The 14221-nt window shown below is 48.9% G+C and overlaps 1 protein-coding gene across 2 annotated transcripts; it reads right to left on the reverse strand.

Moving 5' to 3' along the window:
• On the reverse strand, positions 1-11154 carry GNPDA1 (glucosamine-6-phosphate deaminase 1). 2 transcript variants are annotated; one of them, XM_041765768.1, is made up of 7 exons: positions 11012-11154; positions 10031-10160; positions 6803-6904; positions 5213-5395; positions 3966-4150; positions 2100-2274; positions 1-1407 (listed from the first exon to the last, which is right to left on the reverse strand). In XM_041765768.1, exons 2-7 carry the CDS (start codon positions 10152-10154, stop codon positions 1307-1309), a joined length of 870 nt encoding a protein of 289 aa, XP_041621702.1. In that variant the 5' UTR covers positions 10155-10160; positions 11012-11154; the 3' UTR covers positions 1-1306. The 2 variants fall into 2 exon arrangements, with proteins under 2 accessions (XP_041621702.1, XP_041621703.1); XM_041765769.1 differs by lacking the exon at positions 11012-11154 and adding an exon at positions 10352-10370.
• Between the last annotated feature and the right edge of the window lie 3067 nt (positions 11155-14221).

A 14221-nucleotide genomic window follows, 5' to 3' on the forward strand; every position in this document is an offset into this window, starting at 1 on the left:
TTTTATTTGAAAATACTGGATTTAATAGAAAATATCACATTGTAAACAAGTCCACTGATCCATTAGCTTAAGACAGAATAACAGCACAATCACGTATAAAAGCTAAAGACAAAACACTGGTACCCAATACAGTACTTGAAGAGAGGCCTGAGCTAGTCTCTGAAAGATCTTTCCCAGAAAGAAAGGAAGTAGGAGCTTCAAACAGGCACAGAAACAGGAAGGGGAAGGCAACATCCGCTTCACAAAGGCTTATGAGAATCTAAAGGCAGGGCAGTAAATTCATTTTGTGAACAAGAGGTGAAGGATAAAGGGACAAAGGAGTCTGTTATTTCCTGATGCTCTGGGAACATCAGACCACACCACAGGAACCTGAGCGGGTTGGAAGGGCAGGGTATTTTAAGTGGAGAAAGGCTACTATTAGGCAACTTTAGAAGCATTTGGTATGTTGTCCGGGCACTCCGCACTCAGAGAAACAGGATAACATGTTGTTCCTGTTGTGACTAAACTTAGGCCTGAGCTGCTTGCCCCGACCCCCTTTGCTGAACACACTATGGCAGGATCTGTTGCCCCAGTGAGACCTCGGAACAACAACATGGGTGCCAGAGGGTCCCAGAGGGAAGGGAGTTTGATGTGGCTAGGGACCTTGAGGCTCTGAGTGTATCAGCAAAAGCCTTCTCTTCAGCCCTAGCCACCCATATCCTCCCCCAGGGGGTCCTCTTGAGTTCACAGAAAGGCCAACTGTGAGAGCAGGGGGAAAAAAAAAACTAGCTAGGGAAAGAAAGGAATCATTTTCTTGCCGTGGCACTTATAACTGAACAGAAGGTTGAGACTTTGTTCCTTAACCTAGAACACTGAATTCTCAAAGGAGAGGCAGGCCCACTCAAGAGGGGCTTTCAAAGCCTCTCCAAACAGGTTCTGGCCAATATACACAGGCCCCCGTACTCCCACAATGGAGAATCAGTGTATGTAATGATAGAAATTTCTGACAGGAGTGTGTCGTCTGTGAGAACTGTGCCAGAGGCAGAACAAAAGCTAAAAATCCTGATCTGTGTAGGGCAGACCTCAAAATTCCAGAGTACATTTTTCAGAGACGCTTTTTCTGATTAAAGTAAGTTAGAAAACATGTCCTTCTCCCTGTAGCTAAACTCTCATGACTAGGTTCCATGCTGCATAGCCAAGAAAAATATCCATTGATCTGGAGTAACCATACTGGATTAAAGAAACACCATTCTGTTCTCCTAAAGGCAATTTCCAGAATTTGCTCTGCCTGTCCTAAAGAGGTACTCGATGCTAGGATGGGTACAGGCTAATCACCGTATGGTTTCTCAGAAGGCTGGTTTTTCTCTGTTTCTTTCTCTTTGATACTGTACAAGGGGTCCACCAACTTGTTATGAACAAGCATTAAACCTGTGAAAAATTAAAAACAAAGGTACTTAAATGCAGGTAGAAGCAGTGTACTACGTTATGAACAACAATATCCAGCAGCTCTCAAAGTTTGTCCTAGTACTGAAAACCATCTTTTCTCTGTGACTCCAAATGATATAGATACTAAGAGTAAAAAAAGAATTTGTTATTCCCAGTGAATGCTAGAATCCACAACCCTTTTATAAATTCAGTCTTTAGAGGTGTTGGCTATCAAAAGGTTAATCTCGTCACCAAAGAATAAATTCGTAATTTGTCTGCTTAGTAAATGAAGGTTTTCCCCTAAGTTTGCCTAAAGCAGTGTGTCCTTTTTAAAGTAGAAAAGATCCTCGTGACAGTTTGGCGCCTTACCTAGAAGGGAGAGGCCTGTATGAGACCTGGAGAGATTAAAAAAAACCCAAAACCTGAGGTTCAATATCCCTGCCAAGAGAACACCACACAGCTGCTGGACTACTTTCATTTCATTTTCTTTGTGCCTCCTCAGAACAAATGGGCCTCCAGAAATAGACCCTTGCAGTCATGGATGGAAAAGCAATGACCGTAAGGTTTGGTTTTTAATGAAATCAAGAATTGTCTATGAAACCAGCCAGAGCAAGAAAACTAGATCCACTCCTCACCTCTGGCATACCCTAAAACCTGGCCACCTACTTCCGGACCCACCCTTCCCCTCCCCTCACCTTTGAAATACTTGACAGTTTTCACTTTCAGCTCCAGGGTGGCATCTTCGTCGCACACAAACACCGTGCGGGGATGCTGCTGGAAGGCAGACACAGTCCACATGTGGCTCACTCCTTCCTCGATGGCTTTGTACAGAGCAAAGGCCTTGTGAGCACCCGTGATGAGGATCATCACCTGGGGATCAGAAAACAAGCCTGTGATGCAGGAGGATGAGCAGTGGAACCTGGAATCCAGAGGCCTGAATTCTGGTCCAGCTACCCCAACTGGCTATAAGCACTGTGTGTTTTTAAGATATGGTTTATAAGTTGTTAGCCTGCAGCACACTGCTCCCTGCTCTGTGTGCATCACCCATGACCTGAGGCTGGGAGCATCATCAGCCCCATAACCTATGATGAGGAAATGAACTCCAGGGGACTAAGTAGTTTAACCCGGGTCATTCTGTTTTTGTTTTTTGTTGTTTTTTTTTTTAACCCAGGTCATTCTGACCCAGAGTCCATGCTCTAGACCACCAGGTGATGATGCCTCCTGGTACCTTTGACAACAGCTGTGAACACATAGGCCAAAGGCCCATGCCTCTGACCCAACAGTTGGGACACTGGTTCCCCAGGAGTCCTAGGCTGAGTTTTCACAAGTGCAGTCTGAAGAAGAGGGGTCCCAGCCTGCACCATCTCCAAGAACCCGTGAAGTGACGGGGGTAATGGTTATATGTACAGCCGCTGAGGTTCAATCCCACAAAAGCTGCCCCTTAATCTGGTCACTTTCAATTCCAGGTATTAGACTGACTAGCGGGACCTGGAATGATGCTTTATGTTCAAATAAAGCAAAGACACCCGACTCCCTCAACAGTTAAAATGTTAAGAACATAAGTGCTGGAAAGTGACTGTAAAGGTACCTTGCTCTCTAGATTTCCTCTCATTGCGATGCACTTGTACCACAGGGTTGTGAACAAGATTTACTGTTTCTTCAAAGAAGAGAAACCAGAGAGGCATGGAGAGAATGGAACTCTTTTTATTCAGGATCCCAGAACTCCTGATTTCCAGACTCAGGTCCTTCCCCAAGCATGATACCCTCACGTGACAGGGAGGGCCCTCACACCCTAGTGTTAACAAGCCTTGAGGCCCAAAACAGCAGGGTAACCCTCCACAGTACTGAGTCAAAAGTTACCCAAGACAAAGCTGGTAACACTCATTTCACAAAGTTCTCTTGAAATAGGGAGCTTTTTTTCACTGATTTAGACCTTTGTTCACAGATTTGGGCAAAGAAACTTGAAGCTAAAATGTCAGTGACTGCTGCCCACTGACTATACCCCTGAAAGGAAGAGAAAATGCATTTAAAATTCTAGTGAAAGATAGTAAAGAAACTAGAACCACAAAAAATTAAAATGATACCAAACTTTCTAGGGAAAAACACACTAAACTGGGTTAAGACACTTAAATCACACTTCTCCACATTTAGGAGTCCCCAAGCACAAGGCCATAACCACATGTATCCCGGGTGGCAGGGGGACCTCCGTTCAAACAGTGACCTCCACTCACTGCAGGGAGTCCCTCTCAGTACCTGGGCAAATAGGCCCATTCCTATTCAGACATTAGTGGTGCTCAGCATCTCTTGGCCTTAAACTCCAAAGGGGCACATAAGCAGAGGCCAGGGAGCCCACAGCCTCTCGTGCGGAAAGGGCTCCACTGAGAATAGAATAATAGTTACCTCCAAAGAGGAAGGAGGAACAGTCATAGGATGACCTGGGAGTTTAGCCTTATTTATAACGCCTTCACTTCTAGTAACCGTGTACTCAGATGGTACTGGATAGTTAACAACCAGACAAGTCCAACCCCCTAAGGAAGGCCTGTGGACCCCAGTGCCCTTACCTCTCTAGCATCCATTAGAGTGCCCACACCCACCGTCAGGGCCATGGTGGGCACCTTGGTGAGGTCACCATCGAAGAACCTAGCATTGGCCAGGATGGTGTCCATGGCCAGAGTCTTCACACGGGTCCTGGACACCAGACTGGAGCCCGGCTCATTGAAGGCAATGTGTCCATCAGGCCCGATGCCTGCCCAAGAGAAACAGCCAGGACAGCCCTGTCAGCCCCAGAGATCCAAGATTTTAAGAATGGACAATCTACCCTTCCCCACCTGGGGTGTGTGAAAATCTTTGAAATCACAACTCTGTTCTCATTCACCCCCGGGGAAGATACACTTGAAGCATAGGTCCTCTCCTCTCCCCACATCCTGCCCATTTTCTGTTTGAGGCACACACACATTTCTGTTTGTCTGGTCACCTTGCTACCACCCTCAAAAGCTAAGTAAGCAGTACTCCAAATAGCTTCTGCTTCACCAGATCATTGAAGGGTAACTTCTTTAACTTCTTTCTCCTGCCAGTAGTCAAGGGTCCTGGTGCTGGGATTAGTCCCAGCAAATAAAGAGCAGAGACTGAACAAGGGTTGCAAAGTTTATAAAATCTTAGAACATGAGAGCTCTCAGCCTTTTCCTCCTACCCTGAAGTAAAGAAGAGTTAGGTCTAGAGCAGTAAAAGGCACTCCAACTTACTACCCCTGTAGATGACTTCAGAGATGGCAAAAAGATGGAAACGTAAGGGGACAGCCCAGGGTAGGAAGAAAACACAGACTGACAGGGGAAACCCTAGGTTCCTGCTTTCTTTCCACTGCTCTGGCTGACCTTGGGCAAGTCACAAAACTTCTCTGGTTCAAATGGCTATCTATAAGGTGCAGGGGCTGAGTGTGGAATCTTCTGGAACTATATGAGTCTTTGATTTTTACTGTGTAGGTTAAGTCCCATGGACTGATCCATATAAAAACTTAAGGAACAAAATCTTAAGAGTCCAAATCCAAATATCTCACTTTACCAACAAGGCACTAAGGTTCAGAAAAAGGAGATGTCCAAAACCACACGGTCACTGAGTGGCCCAGTCAAGGCAGGGAGGGAGGGCTCCTACTCTGTCTTCCCTGCCTACTCAGGGTGATAAATGATTCCCACTGTTACTACTGCACTGTGAGGAAGCTGTTGGGAGACAGGCCTAGGTCTTACCTTCCCCTCCACGTGTTTGCACCACCCTGGGCCTGCCCTGGACACATAGCACAAAGTGTCACACTCACCTCCAACAAACAGCTCAATGCCCCCCGCGGCTCTGATCTTCTCTTCAAAGGCGTCACACTCAGCCTGCAGGTCAGTTGCATTCCCATCCAGAATGTGGGTGTTTTCTGGGCGGATGTCAATGTGCTTGAAGAAATGGTTCCACATGAAGGAATGGTAACTCTCCGGGTGGTCTCGAGGAAGGCCTGTGGGGCCGCGGCTACACTCAGTCATGCCAGGTGGAACCTCCCAAAAGGAGGATGCCGAGAGGCCCTCAGACCTCCACAACCCTTGCAGGGGAATGCCTATAAGGGGGCCTTGGACACCCATCCTCTGACCCCGAGCCACTGGCCATCGGCTGAGATGGTACCCCTCTGCCCACCCACCACCACAGGTGGCGGCAGGACTGGGCCAGAGTAACTGCACATCAAGAGCCTGAGAAATCCCCTCATCTGGATCTCCTTCACACAGGGAGTAATTGTAGACGGGAGGCCAGGGCTACTCTCTGCTTCCTGAGAAGGCGTAGCAACCTGGGCATAGGCCTTGGGCCATCTGGGAAAGGAAGCATGCGTACCCCCTGCCCTGTGCCTCCCACCCCACCATTCACCCCCATATACCCCTTTCAACCTGAACCCCAACCTGAACACCAGCTGGTTGGAGAGAATTATCTCAGGGCTTCCCCAAAATGATTTCTAGCCAAGAAGAAAAAGTTTCAAGTGGATGTTTAATTAAACATGAAGAGTGTTTAATGCCAGCCTTAAAAAGGAATGAAATTCTAACACATACTGCAACATGGACAAACGCTGGGAGGTTTTGTTGAGTGAAATACGCCAGTTGCAAAAAAGGCAAGTACTCTACGATGCCACTTAAAGGAGGTATCCCAAGTAGTGAAATTCACAGAAGCAGTAAAATGCTAGTTGCTAGGGCTTGGGAAGCAGCACACGGGTAGTTGGTGTGGAATAGTAGAGAGTTTCAGTTTTCCAAGATGCAAAGAGTTCTGAGATTGGTTGCACAACACCGTGAATATACTTAACACTGCTGAACTCCACATAAAACAATTGCTGGATGGTAAATTTTACGTGTATCTTACCACAACTGAAAACAAAAATGTTTAAAGTGAAGCCTTACGAAATGATGGGAGAGGGGGGCAGGGAGACAGAAGACCAAGGTATAGCTTCCCAGCACCGGAAGGGCCACCAGTCTCTGCTCCTCTCCCAGTGTGCCCAGCAGGGAGCGGAGCTAGAGGATGACACGGAAAGACGAGACACAGACACTGCGGAACACACCCAGCCACGATCCCCCTGGTTACAGAAAGAAGTGGCGTGGAGCTAGGGAGGAGGAGGAGATGCTCTCATATTTAAAATGCTCGCTGTGTACAAAAGGCTCCCCTACCTGGTAGATCCCTTAATGCTTACAACCCGAGGTCAGCTGTCATGGCACCATTTTGTAGGTGAGTACACCAAGGCCTGGGAGAGACGGGCGTCGCTAATTGAGCTTATCACCAAACATCACTGGTCCCGGAGACATCCCCATTCTACTCCTGGGCTGAGCCCGGAGGGGGAGGAGCAGGACCCTCCTGGAATCAGGTGAGACCTTGAAAGAGACAGACTCACCCACGTACTCATCCATGTTGAAAGTCTTCACATATTTGAAGGACAGGTCTCCATTCTTACAGTACTCAATGAGCTTCTTGTAGCAACCAATTGGGGTGCTCCCTGTAAGAGAGGCCACAGCCATGAACACCCTTCAGCTCCTAGTTCCTGCGGAATGAGTCAGGATTCTTCAGCAGGGAGACCCTATGAGATCTGAGACGGCAGGTCAGATCCGAAGTCCTGCCCCCGGTGCCCCAGTGCCAACTGCCATCCCGTAAGTGCTTCTGAATGCCTCCCTCCCCGCCAGACTGCCAGCTCCAGGGCAGGCCTGCGCCTGTCCACTCTGCTGCTGAATCCCGGTGCTCAGCACACTGCTGAGGGGAATGACTGGAATAGGAACCTGGGTAAATATCACACTTACGTATTCCCTGAGCAACTAGTATGTGGGAGGCGGTGGGCCACAAGATGGGAACATGGAGGAGGGAGAGCCACAGCAGCCACGGTGAAAGAGCTCCGGGTCTAGGACTGCAATGTGAAGCAGTAATGTCCGCCGTGACCAGGCTAAGTCTGTGGGTTCAGGGAAGACTTCCCCAAGGGGCAGCAGACTCATGTGAGTTGAGTCTCATTAAAAAGTCTCTATGTCATAAAACATAAAGGCAGGAAGACCTCTGTAGATTAAAAAACTAAATATGCATGAAGTTTGGATACTGGATTATTGGGGGGAAAAAACATAAAAGATAAATGTGGACAATTAAGAAAAAATGTTACTATTGTCTGTATATCAGTGATACTATAGAATGATTTTTAATAGGTATGATAGCAGCGCTATAGTTATGCAACAGGATGTACCCTTCCTTATTCTGAGGAGATACATGCCCAAAGAGCAGAGGTCAAGTGTCAGAAGGTTTGGAACTTACCTTCAAGTAGCTCATTAAAAAGTGTGTGTGTGTGTGTGTGTGTGTGTGTGTGTAGACAGAGAATATGAGGCAGAAGAGATGAAGTAGCTTCAAGTAGCTCGTTCAAAAGTGTGTGTCTGTGTGTGTGTGTGTAGACAGAGAATATGAGGCAGAAGAGATGAAGGGTAAATGTGGCAAATGTTAATAGCTGGTAAGGTTGGGACGCCTGGGTGGCTCAGTGGTTGAGCATCTGCCTTCAGCCCAGGGCGTGATCCTGGGGTCCGAGGATCGAGTCCCCGCATCGGGCTCCCGGCATGGAGCCTGCTTCTCCCTCTGCCTGTGTCTCTCTGCCTCTTTCTCTCTGTGTGTCTCTAATAATAAATAATTGGTAAGGCTAGGAAAATGGTACTGTCCTTTCAGCTTTTGTAAATATTTGAAATATTTTTAAAATAAGATGGAGGGGCACCTGGGTGGCTTAGTTAAATGTCTGCCTTTGGCTTAGGTCATGATCTTGGGGTCCTGTGATCGAGTTCCACATCAGGCTCCCTGTGAGAAGCCTGCTTCTCCCTCTGCCTCTCTCTCTCTCATGAATAAATATTTTTTAAAAAATAAGAAAATGGAAAGAAGCCCCACCCAAATCAGATTGCTCTTTTCAGCATCTACTAATGGCTTCTCATTTCAAAAAGTGACAACCAATCCTCACAAAGTCTCTACATACCTTGGCCCCTGGTTACCACAGCAGCTCAAGGTAGGTCCACCTCAGCCAGCATTGCTCTTCCTTCAGGGACCTATGTGATTCTCACTTCTGGCCTTTACTCAAATGTCACTTTCTCAGAAGGACCTTCCCTGCCACCATAGCCAATGCTGTAACCGCCACCCCTGCCTAGACACTCCTTATCCCCCTTCCCTGTTTCATTCTTCTCCTTCACTCATCACCATCTAATATACTCTGTATTTTGTCAATTAACTTGCTTATTCTGTCCCACTCAGGAAGGCAAGACTCTATGTCTTTGTCATTGTATACGCAGCACCTAGAAGAGCTCAGCATACAGTGGGCATTCAACAAATACCTGCTGAATGGAAGTTCCCTCCCTGTCCCCATCATCAGTCTGTCCCTAAGACAAGGCCTCAGCCATGCCTGAGCCACACACTTCCCCGGCCTCCCGCTGAGCTTCATCATGTCCACTTTCCAAATTTCTCTGTTTCCCATCAATTCTGTGCTCCCCAATATCTAGCCAGTACATTCCTTTTCTGCTTAAGTTAGCCGGAGTTGGTTTCTTTGATTTCCACCCAGAGCCCCGACAGAAGCCATGCTCCAAGGAACCAAAATGGTAATACTGTGCTGGTTCAAGTAGGACAGTCGGCAAGGGGCCAGATCTCAGAGGACCCTGAATGCCACACCAAGAAGCTGGGATCTGATTGTGCAGGTGATAGGGAGTTAGGGAGGGATCTCAGCAGAAACAGAGACTGACCTAGAGAAGCACCACAGTTAGAAAACAGGATGTTAGTGCAGCCCCTCCAGGACCTGAGACATTAGTGGTTTCATAGAGACGTGCAGATACTGCTCCCACAAACCTCTCTGGTGCAGAGGCCCACAAACTTCATCCCACGGGCCAAACCTAGCCTGCTGCCAGTGTTCATACAGCTCATCAGTTTTTTACATTTTTAAAGTATAAATATCAGAAGAATATTACTTTGTGACATGTGAGAATTATATAAATTCAAACTTCAGCATCCATCAAGTTTTATTGGTAGATGGCTATGCACATTCATTTACGTGTTATCTGCAGCACTTTTGAGATACAAGGACAGTAAGCAGTTGCAACAGAGGCTATATGGGCAGGGAAGCGTAAAATATTAACTCTGTAACCATTTACAGAAAAAGTCTGAAAAAAAAAAAAAAAAAGAGAAAGTCTGAAGTCTCCTGCTCTAGTGGATGCCACACTGGGACAAATCCACCCAAACTTGGAGAGAAAGAATCAGGACATTTGCCTTGAGGAGCTGGGGTAAAAAAAAATATCCTCCCATAAAGGCACTATTCTGATTTTTCCATAAGAAACTGAGACTAGGGTCGCTTGGGTGGCTCAGTGGGTTAAGCGTCTGCCTTCGGCTCAAGTCCTGATCCTGGAGTCCTGGGATCGGGTCCACACTGGGCTCCCTGATCAGCAGGGGAGCCAGCTTCTCTCTCTGTGTGTCTCTCCCTCAGCTCGTGCACTCTCTCTCTTTCAAATAAATGATAATTTTTTTTAAAAAGTCCCTTGGCTCTGTGAGCCCACATACCTGGCCCCTTAAAAACCCTAATGCTCGCTCACTTTCGCGAAATCCTTGGCACCCTCTCCATCCCACAACGCACCAGTAGGAAGTCCCAGGGTGAAGTACTTGTCTGGCCCTGGGTTGAACTGGATGATGCGGTTCCTGATGTACTTGGCTGCCCACTCGCTGGCCTGAGAATAATGGTCCAGGATGATTAGCTTCATCTTGTCCTGGAGGCGGCAGGTGACAAAAGGAATCCGTGGTAAAGGACAGGGAGATAGGGATGCAGGCGGCTGGGGGGAGGGGAGAAGTCCTTCTCACCCAGCAACACCCTCTCCCCAGGGTGTCTCTGAGAGAGGGGGAGGTAAAAAGACCCCACCGTCCAGTTCACACAGGCTGGGCCCATGCCGCCGCCACCCACCAGGAGGCGCTGCTGGAAGACAGGCCGGGTTCTGACCTCAGTCCCTCCATTTACCAGCTAACCAACCGCAGGACCTTGGTCAAAGGGCTCAAGTTCTCCCAGCCTGCTTCTTCTTCCGCGAAAATGAGGACAACAGTACCTCCCTGACAGAGTCCACGATGGCGAATATCAGACGAGGCTGCATGTGCACCGCGTAGTGGGCTAGGACCCGGTCGCTCGACCCCGCCCCTGTCCCGCCCCTCCACCCCACGCGCTGGCTATTCTGGATCCCGGCCTCTTCCTCCATAGAGGGGGCCTGCGATCGATCGGGCCACCAGGCCAGGGGAGAGCCACGGGGTCTCCCGGGAGGGGTGCTGCCGCCCGCCGGCCTGGCTCTGCGGACCGCCAGTTCCCCCAGAGCACACGGGGGACGTAACCTTCCCGCACGGCGACCAGAGTGGGAGGCGGAGGTGGCCGTCGAGGCCAACCCAAGGGCACGGGAGGTTTTCCCGACGCCGATAGCGACCCCATCGCCCCTCCGGCCCCGCGCCGGGAAGGGGTCCCGGCAGCTCGCGGGCTCCGGCCTGGGGGCCCGGGGCGGGGTCAGCGCCCGCGCCCGCGCCCGCCCCCGCCCGCCCCCGCCCGCGAGGAGGGCCCCCGCCGGCCCCGCTCCCCACTTACTCGGACGCCTCCCGCGGCGGCGGCTGCGGCTGCGGCAGCGCCGGCGGCCCCGCCCCGCGCGGCTCACGTGGCCCCGGGTCACGCGGAGCCCGCCCCGGGGGGCCGAGTGCGGGCAGACGCGCAGGGGCCCGGCTCGGAGCCGACTCCGCCCCGCCCGCCGCCCGTCACCCTCTCGGGAGCGCGCGGGCCTGGGAGCGGCCGCGGGGGGCGGGGGCGGGGAGCTGCGGGGGGACGAGCAGAATCGCTCCCTTACAGGTCCCGGGGTTGGGCCTAGCTCTGCCTTCGGTTTAACTTTTTTAGCTCTTTTTTTTTTTCCCTTTAACCTAGATATTACAACTTTTTTGCCTTAAATACAATTGGATTTTTCTTCCTTTTTTTTCCCTTCTGAGCTTAATCTTCACAGCAGTCTGTACTAGGGAAAAAAGGAGGTCGGTGGTTGCCCCAGCGCCCCACCCCCAGATAGCACTGCCAACAGTGTAGGCTACATTTCCAAATTGTTTAACCTCGAATATACTTAATTTTTACAGAAATGGGAACACGCCACACGTGGCGTTCACATGGAGCAAGGTGGGGATTGGGCGCACCCCTCCCCTGGGGCCCAGCTGCAGCTCCAGAGCAGCTTGATGGAGGTGATGTCCGTCTGGTGAGGCCCTACGCGATGTGGTGGAGCTATTACCTCTACAATTCTGTAGACTTGCTCCTTCTGCAGTCAGAAACCTCATCTCAGCTTGAGCACTGTAGATTTTTCACAACCCCAGTCTCCAAACACATCAGATAATGGGGCCTGGTCTGCAGCAGCTGCATTCAGATGGTTCCAGGAAGAGTGACCTCATGTAACTTTAATTGGGCCTGTCACCCTCACCCCCCTTACCCTTTCTGTAGGGAACCAGTTCCAGGTCTCAATTAAGCCTAGCAGCTCTGGAATCAAAGAGCTTAGGGGACGAATCAGAAAGATCTCATCTAGTCAATCCCTGGTTCTGGAGCAAGTGACTCCAGCAAATGACTCAACTTCTCCAGCTCTGAATTTTCTCTTCTGGAACACGAGAATTGAATGGGAATAAGTAATAGTGACCTCATGTATTTGTTGTGAGTACTGGCTGAAACAGTGGCATAGCTTGGCTCTCATGGCCAGCCATGATTACCTCTTCCCCAGCTTCCTTGCAGCCTTCTCTGCCCTGACATGCTCCCTGTCCTAACCTCCTGTCCCCTCATGTCCCTCCCACTGCACGCCTGGGTTTAAACTTACCCATACCCAACCTTCCATCTTCTTGTGTTAGAACTAAAATGGGCTAATTAAAAGAATTGTGGATTCATCCTCACAGTGGAACACTCTGTAGCTCTCCTGTGGATGGACTGGTACATTTTCATTGCTCTTGCTTTGAGGAAACACGTTGCCCCAAGCCTCAGAAAATCCTGTGCAGTCCCTGAGGTTCATGTGAGGTTTGTGAAGCTAGTCCTACCCCTTGGCCTAAGATCTAATCAATTAGAAATCTCCATGCCCCTGGCAATGATTGATTCAGGGCTAGGCAGACATGGAAGATGCATACCCAACAGCCACTCACAGGCTCCCTTCTTGGCTGCTTCCTGCTGTAGCCTCTGGAAAGTTAGCTACTCTCCCACCTTCTCAGTGAGGATGTGGCCAGGTAACCTAGTTCTGGCCAGTGAAGTAAAAACACTGCTCTGGGAAGATACTTGACTTTCTGAGAAAAGTGCCATGCTTGTGAAACAAACTGTCTCTGTTCCTTTCCTTTTCCTCCTGCTTTGAAGGCAGATGTGATGGGTGGAGCTGGGAAGGCTGTGTTATAACCATGAGGCAATAAGCATTAGGATAGAGTGAAGGCTAGAAAGAACTTAAGGACTTAATATTTGACCAGTGCTGGGGCTTCTGCTTCTGGACTTCTTCTAAGTAATAAATATCCTCATGGTTTAAACTTTAAGCCACTGTTAGTAGAGTTTTCTACAACTTGAAGTTGAAAACATGACTCATCGTTACAGCAGATGATTCAGAGCTTCCTCGGAGTTTATGCTGGTATTTTGAGGAGATACGTTGTGGGGAGCTGTAAAATCCAGGAAAGCTTAGAGCTGCCAGTGAGAAAAGAGATACAGAGATACAGAACCCTGATGACATCATTTGAGCCACTTCGATCTGGCCATGTCTGAAGCCAAATATACCCTGTTAAGTTCAATAGTTGGATGAATGAATGAGTGAAAACATAAGTAATTTTTTTTTTACCCTGAGGCTAGTTAGAGAAAATCCTGGAAGGATGTTTTGTTATCTAATGCTGCATAATAGATTATTCCAAAACTCAATGCCTGACAATGAGTCCAATAAGAGCTACAGAGGATTGGGGTGTCAAGCCACGAAAAGACATGGAAGGAAACTCAAGCGTTTGTCACTGAAAGAAACTGATCTGAATAGTCTATGTCTGCCATAATATTCCAAATATATAACATTCTGGAAAAGGCAAAACTGGAGAAACAGTAGAAAGATCAGTAGTTACCAGCAGTTAGGGAGGAGGGAAGGATGAATAAGAAGAGCACAGAGAATTTTTAGGGCAGTGAAACTGTTCTGTATGATGCTGTAATGGTGGGTATGTGTCACTCTACGTGGGTCTAAACCCATGGAATATACAAGAATGAACCCTGATGAAAATGGTGGGCTTTGGCTGATTCCAATGTGTAAGTGCGGGTTCATTATACAAAAAACAGATATTTATTATATTTACATAATAAATGTGCCCCCCTCTGGTGGGAGATGGTGATCATGTGGGAGGCGGTTCATGTGTGAGCACAGGAGATATACAGGCAGTCTCGGGATCTTCCTCTCAATTTTGCTGTGCACCTAAAACTGCTCTAAAAAAATATTTTTAAAAACATTTATTGGGGGATCCCTGGGTGGCGCAGCGGTTTGGCGCCTGCCTTTGGCTCAGGGCGCGATCCTGGAGACCCAGGATCGAATCCCACGTCAGGCTCCCGGTGCATGGAGCCTGCTTCTCCCTCTGCCTGTGTCTCTGCCTCTCTCTCTCTGTATGACTATCATAAATAAAAAAATAAAAAATAAAAAAAAAACATTTATTGGGGTGCCTGGGTGTCTCAGTGAGCTAAGTGTCTGCCTTCAGCTCAGGTCATGATCCCGAGGTCCTGGGATCGAGCCCCTGCATTGGGCTCCCTGCTCAGTGGGGAGCCTGCTTCTCCCTCTCCCTCTGCTGC

Source organism: Vulpes lagopus, chromosome 8 (assembly GCF_018345385.1).
Source record: "Vulpes lagopus strain Blue_001 chromosome 8, ASM1834538v1, whole genome shotgun sequence".
Classification (NCBI taxonomy): Eukaryota; Metazoa; Chordata; class Mammalia; order Carnivora; family Canidae; genus Vulpes; species Vulpes lagopus.

What these genes read in the sequence shown, in the direction of transcription:
- GNPDA1 (XM_041765768.1), bottom strand. Translation starts at nt 10,154, where the DNA reads ATGAAGCTAATCATCCTGGACCATTATTCTCAGGCCAGCGAGTGGGCA. An exon ending in CACCCTGGGACTTCCTACTG is followed by an intron (nt 6,905 to 10,030) that starts GTGCGTTGTGGG and finishes CCTCTCTTACAG; the next exon opens with GGAGCACCCCAATTGGTTGC. An exon ending in CATTGAGCTGTTTGTTGGAG is followed by an intron (nt 4,151 to 5,212) that starts GTGAGTGTGACA and finishes TCTCTTGGGCAG; the next exon opens with GCATCGGGCCTGATGGACAC.